Raw genomic sequence first — 7,120 nt, forward strand, 5'->3', positions numbered from 1 at the left:
CCGCCCATGGAAGGCACCTGGTACGCCTCGATCCATCACCAAAGTAAGAATTATTATTATTATTTGCGGCCTAAGCCATCATCGACCTGCTTCAAAAAAGATGTCGCATTGATGAGTGGGTACCAAATTTTTGAACACGGTATAGACGCAAGCGCTCATATACACACGCATACGCTCATCCTTATGAACGCATACCATATCCTTATGAGCACCTTCGAAACACTGAGCCGACATATCATCTTAAAACTTACGAAGTTACCGCAGGCACCTCGTCGTCGACGGGACGTCTCCTCCTACTGAATGCGCATCGCTGGAAATTCTGAAATAAATCGAGGAATAAATGCGAGCATAAGGACTTGAACCCTGGTGGACTGGATACCGTGGGTACCAAATTTTGAAGATTCAGATATCGCGACTCTGAACTTGTGCGTCGCCTGGCGAGCCTCCAAATGCATATGGCTTCATATGCATTATATGGCTTCATATGGCTTCATATGCATTATCGTGACTTTACTACAGATGCTCTTAGTCCTTTCAAATAAGGACGCATGTTAACCGAATAGAGGTAGATTAATTTATAATCCATATATGATAAGCGTACATCGTACAAAGTACAACAAACTCCCGTGTCTGCTCAAAGGGAGTGAACGAACAATCAAACGCTGATACAAAATAGATACAACAGTGGCCAGCTATGCAAAGCTGGCTCGATGTACGTACTCCTATCTCTCACATGGAGATCATATCAGAGCATTTATTCATGTATATGTATATATGTGTGTGTGAGACCTCAACGTACTCAGCATCAATCGCTGGAACTATAATCGGCGATGATGGCGGCCAGAAATCGATCAGTGGATCTTAGAGCAGTCCACGGATGCGCTGATCGTGTAGGGGACGCTGACGCCGCACTTGGAGGGAATGCCTGCGGCCTTGTTGGGGTTGAGCCCTCCGGCAACACTCTTGAGGCACCTGCATGTAGCTTGCTTGTCGGCGGTGCTCCGCGCTAAGCCGGCCAATTTCCTGACGCCGCTGCAGCAGGCCCCAGACGGGCTGGTCCCGCTGCCCTTCGCATAGGCGACGCAGGGGGCCAAGGCAGAGCTCACCTGGCCGCAGCTGATGGCCGCGTCGGAGGCTGCGAGGATCATTGCCGCCACCAGGGCGACCAGCACGAGCTTAGTAGCTGCAGTGCGAGCCATCTCGACCGAGTTAGCTGTAGTTGTGGACCTTGTGGTGGTGGGCTAGCTCACGGAGAGAGGGTGGGATAGCTAGATTTGCTAGCACTGGTATTGGTGAGGATGTATAGGGGGATGCATGTGCTTAAATAGGGCGTCTACTGACCAACGAGGAATCACATTTGGAATAGACTGTAGTACTGCTAGCATGGTGTGAAGTATCGTGTCCACGAGGATGGGTTCGATATCGATGTGTGTTAATGCATTAGGCAGTTGTTAGTTGTTAGGATCGAGTGATGGGTATTAATTAATTATGGGGATAGTTGGATGTTGGGTATTACTAGGTGGATGGACCAAGCATGCACACATTCCCGAAAATCTTGCACTTGCGGGATATCGCCGAGCCACCTGTATAAGGTTGGTCATAGTGGGGAGTAACTTAGAGTAGTAACATGCATACGTTATTACTCTATGTTACTATCCTTATAGTGGAAAGTGTCTTATGTATAGTAATATACACATGTTCATTTATTGTCTTGTAGACTCATTTTGCATTGAAAGGCGCTATGTGATGGTAACATATTAGGTTACTCTATTTGCCTCTTTCCTCATTAACTATTTGCCACATCAACATTTTTGCTTATGTGGCATCTATGTTACTACTTATATTACTCCCACTATGACCAAGCTAACCGATGTATGCACCTACTTAATTTAATTATGAGTAGTATGACCGACGGATGTACCAAGCATGCACACATGCATTCTGGCGGTGGAGTGCCCAATTACTCCGTGGCCCGCGTCACATTAATATCGAGAATAGACATGTACGTACCCTCGTTGAATAATTGAGTGTCTTGATGGCCGTGAGCACGACAAATGAACCAATCTGATGCTGCATGTGTTCGACTACTTTTCCTTGCTATCTCCACGCCATAATTTAACATTAGTTGATGTTTTATTCAAAGCTAGTAGTACGTTTCGACTATTGATTTAGTTTATAGTCATGTATTTTGTAGTCACTAGTAAAAAACACATGGCTTTGGTTTTGTCAGACCAGAGCAACGGTCCCGATCGACTTGCATCAGTCCCGGTTCGAGCGGCCAGGACGATCGGGCCTCAGCGGGCACAAGTCCCGGTTTGTCCGGGACCTTTAGTCCCGGTTCCAGCCACCAACCAGGACTAAAGGGTCTGGCTCCAGGCGCAACCCCTTTAGTCCCGCTTCGTGTCTGGAACCGGGACTAAAGATCTGTTTTCAGTCCCGGTTCTAGATACCAACCAGGACTAAAAGAATGGCTATACATATGCTCGTCCCCGCCCGCTCACTCCTCTATTTTTTGGCCAGCTAGCGTGTGGGAAGTGTGTGCTACTGCGTTCTGACCTCCTATGCACATAAGGTGTTTGATGAAATGCCCGAGCCTCACTTAAGCTTTCTCTCCTCTCGAAGCTCGACCTTCAAGCTCCATTTTCCTCATGATTTGTCTAGGTTTGGCGATGCACCAACTATCCAAGTGGTCTACAAAGGTTAGCAACTTCATCATCATCTCTCACTACTAGTTTAGCTCATTTCAAAATGCTCTAGAAGTATTGTGGTTTCTGGGTTTTAGTGGAGGAGTGTGTGTGTGAGTTTATTTGATTTAGATGCATAACTTGAGCTTAAATTAACTTTTTAGTTTGCACCTGTGTAGGGCGTTGTCCCGTCTCCGTGCTCGTCGTCCTCACCCCCGTCGATCGCCCGTGCCGATCTCGCGCCGGCACCACCGTGGTGAGCATGTTGTTCTTAATTATCTTTTTTAGAGAAAAAATTCTGACTTGTATGATTTATATAGCTACTTGTGTAATTTTCTTACTTGTATTATTGTTTGTTATTATATAGGCCATGGTTTTGGTATCCGGCCCCGTCGGCTCTCACCCGGTCTATGATTCAGATGTGGTATATTATCTTTTATAGTAACTATTTGTTTTATTTAGTACGTATTTATGACAATTATGCCGACCAACTTGACATAGATATTTTTATCTAGGAGGTATGTGAATCGGAAATTCCAACCGACCCTCTTGTCAAGCGGTTAAATTTAGTTGAAAAAGAAAATAATTATTTGAAAGAGAAATTGAAAGAATTGAAGAAGAGAAGATGAAATTGGAGTTGCATGTTGCCAATGTCGTCGATGATCACAAGATCAAGACGGATGCAATGAGCTTGAAGATTAGGAAGATTACAAATTATGACATTGATAAAGAGACTTGGTATCATTATGCTGTTGGATCAATTGTCACCTTAGTAGTGATTTTGATCGCGTTTGTTGTTGCATTTAATTGTTTTAAATAGTTGTATGTTGTTTTATGAGAACTATATATGAATATTATGTATTTATTTTTGCTGTAGTAACATTTGATCACTACTGTACTTTGGTTTTAATGTGATGATGAACTTATATTAAATTGGTTGTTTCTCTATTCATGATGTTCTGTAATGGTTTTTGATATACTTAATTACTTCATACAGATGAACCGACAATGGACATACGGTGACCGATGCACTTCAGAGTACATTACGGGCCTGCGTATTTTTCTCGGTGTGGCTCAGGCAACCAAGAAGAATGGTTTTATGTACTGTCCATGTGTTCACTGTGGGAATATGAAGAATTACTCTTCCTCGAAAACCTTTCACATCCACCTGCTTGAGAAGGGTTTCATGTCCAACTATTATGTTTGGACCAAGCACGGAGAAAGAGGTGTTATGATGGAAGACAATGAAGAAAAAGAAGATGATGAAAACTATCCAGATCCTATATTCCCTGAATACGGTGATACTGCAACGAGGGAAGCTAAAGATCAAGAGGCACCAGTTGTGCCGGATGATGATCTTCGCCAGGTCATTTCTGATGCATAGAGAAGGATACGAAAGTGAAAGGGAGAAGTTGAAGTTCGATCGCATGTGAAAATGGTTGTACCCAAATTGCAAAGATGGCAACACAAAGCTAGGTACCACACTGGAATTGCTGCAATGAAAGGCATAGAATGGTGTATCTGATAAGGGAATTGGTTTGCTACTGAAAATAATGAAGAAGAAGCTTCTAAAGGATAACAAATTGCCTGACACTACGTATGAAGCAAAGAAGGTTCACCGTCCTCTAGGATTAGAGGTGCAGAAGATACATGCATGCCTAATGATTGTGTCCTCTACCCGCGGTGAGGAGTACGAGAATTTGAACGCATGCCCGGTATGCGGAGCATTGCAGTGTAAGATCAGATGAGATGACCCTGGTGATGTTGAGGGCGAGGGCCCCAGGAAGAGGGTTAGTGCCAAGGTGATGTGGTATGCTCGTATAATACCACGGTTGAAACGTCTATTCAAAAACAAAGAGCATGTCAAGTTGTTGCGATGGCACAAAGAAGACCATAATTAAGAAGGACGGGATGTAGAGAGTACCCGCTGACGGGTCACAGTGGAGAAAAATCGAGAGAAAATGGAGGGACTTTGTAGGTGACGCAAGGAACGTATGGTTTGGTTTAAGTGAATATGCCATTAATCCTTTTGGGGAGCATAGCAGCAATCATAGCACCTGGCCTTTTGACTCTATGTATATATAACCTTACTCCTTGGTTGTGCAGGAAGCGGAAGTTCATTATGATGTCAGTGCTTATCCAAGGCCCTAAGCAACCCGACGACGACATTGATGTGTACCTAAGGCCATTAGTTGAAGAACTTTTACAACTGTGGGATAAAAAAGGTGTACGTGTGTGGGATGAGCAAAAACAAAATTTGTGTTTGACCTACGAGCGTTGCTGTTTGTAACCATCAATGATTGGCCTACTCTTAGTAACCTTTCAACACAGACAAGCAAGGGATACAATGCATGCACACACTGTTTAGATGAGACTGAAGGTATATATTTGGAAAAATAAAAGAAGAATGTGTACCTAGGACATGTCAATTTCTTCCGACTAAGCATGCATTAAGAAAGAATGGCAAGCATTGCAAAGGTGAGGGAGATCACCGAAAGAAGCCTGTCCTCCGTACTGGTGATGGTATACTTGATATGGTCAATGATTTAAAAGTAATTTTTGGAAAGGGTCCCGGAGGACAATCTTTTCCGAATGACGATGAGGGACACGCACCCATGTGAAAGAAGAAATCTATATTTGGGGACCTACCCTATTGGAAAGACCTAAAGGTCCGCTCTACAATCGACGTGATGCACATGACGAAGAATGTTTGCATGAACCTGCTAGGCTTCTCAGGCGTGTATGGTAAGACAAAAGATACACCGGAGGCATGATACGTCTCCGTCGTATCTATAGTTTTTGATTGTTCCATGCCAATATTCTTCAACTTTCATATACTTTTGGCAACTTTTTATACTATTTTTGGGACTAACATATTGATCCAGTGCCCAGTGCCAGTTCCTGTTTGTTGCATGTTTTATGTTTCGCAGGAAACCCGTATCAAACGGAATCCAAACGGGATAAAAACGGACAGAGAATTATTTTGAAATATTTGGGATTTTACGGACGAAGAATCAATGCGAAACGGTGTCCGAGGTGGCCACGAGAGAGGGGGCGCCCCCACCCCCCTGGGCGCTCTTGGCACTCTCGTGGGCCACCCGTAAGGTGGTTGACGCTCTTCTTTTGCCGCAACAAAGCTAATTTTATGAGAAAAATCTGGGCGAAAGATTCACCCCAATCTGAGTTACGGATCTCCAGATATAAAGGAAACAGTGAAGGGGCAGAATTAGAGAACGCAGAAACAGAGAGAGAGATCCAATCTCGGAGGGGCTCTCGCCCCTCCCAAGCCATGGGAGCCAAGGACCAGAGGGGAAACCCTTCTCCCATCTAGGGAGGAGGTCAAGGAAGAAGAAGAAGAAGGGGGGCTCTCTCTCCCTTGCTTCCGGGGGCGCCGGAGCGCTGCCGGAGGCCATCATCATCATCGCGATCTTCATCAACACCATCGTCATCTTCACCAACATCTCCATCACCTTCCCCCTTCTATATTCAGCGGTCCACTCTCCCGCAACCCGCTGTACCCTCTACTTGAACATGGTGCTGTATGCTTCATATTATTATCCAATGATGTGTTGCCATCCTATGATGTCTGAGTAGATTTTCGTTGTCCTACCGGTGATTGATGAATTGCTATGATTGGTTTGAGTTGCATGTTTTATTATTGATGCTGTCCTACTGTGCTCTCCGTGTCGTGCAAGCGTGAGGGATTCCCGCTCTAGGGTTTGCAATATGTTTATGATTTGCTTATGGTGGGTGGCGTGAGTGACAGAAGCACAGACTCGAGTAAGTAGGTTGTTTACGTATGGGATAAAAGGGGACTTGAGGCTTTAATGCATGCTATGGTTGGGTTTTACCTTAATGAATCTTTAGTAGTTGCGGATGCTTGCTAGAGTTCCAATCATAAGTGCATATGATACAAGTAGAGAAAGTATGTTAGCTTGTGCCTCTCCCTCAAATAGAATTGCAATAGTGATTACTGGTCTAGTAACATAGTCAATTACTTTGGGACAATTCCAAAACTCCTACCACCACTTTTCCACACTCGCTATATTTACTTTATTGCTTCTTTATCTAAACAGCCTCTAGTTTATATTTATGTGCTCTTTATTATCTTGCAAACCTATCAAACAACACCTACAAAGTACTTCTAGTTTCATACTTGTTCTAGGTAAAGCGAATGTCAAGCGTGCGTAGAGTTGTATCAGTGGTTGATAGAACTTGAGGGAATATTTATTCTACCTTTAGATCCTCGTTGGGTTCGATACTCTTACTTATCGAAAACTATTGCGATCCCCTACACTTGTGGGTTATCAAGACCTTTTTCTGGCGCCGTTGCCGGGGAGTCATAGCGTGGGGTGAATATTCTCGTGTGTACTTGTTTGCTTTATCACTAAGTAATTTTTATTTGTTGTTCTTAGTTGTTCTCTATCTTTAGTTAT

General features: G+C 43.9%; 1 protein-coding gene across 1 annotated transcript; it reads right to left on the reverse strand.

Moving 5' to 3' along the window:
• Positions 1 to 551: 551 nt before the first annotated feature.
• On the reverse strand, positions 552 to 1,305 carry LOC123068477 (non-specific lipid-transfer protein Cw18). Its single transcript, XM_044491059.1, has one exon. It carries the CDS (start codon positions 1,197 to 1,199, stop codon positions 852 to 854), a length of 348 nt encoding a protein of 115 aa, XP_044346994.1. The 5' UTR covers positions 1,200 to 1,305; the 3' UTR covers positions 552 to 851.
• Positions 1,306 to 7,120: the final 5,815 nt, after the last annotated feature.

Source organism: Triticum aestivum, chromosome 3B (genome assembly GCF_018294505.1).
Source record: "Triticum aestivum cultivar Chinese Spring chromosome 3B, IWGSC CS RefSeq v2.1, whole genome shotgun sequence".
Classification (NCBI taxonomy): domain Eukaryota; kingdom Viridiplantae; phylum Streptophyta; class Magnoliopsida; order Poales; family Poaceae; genus Triticum; species Triticum aestivum.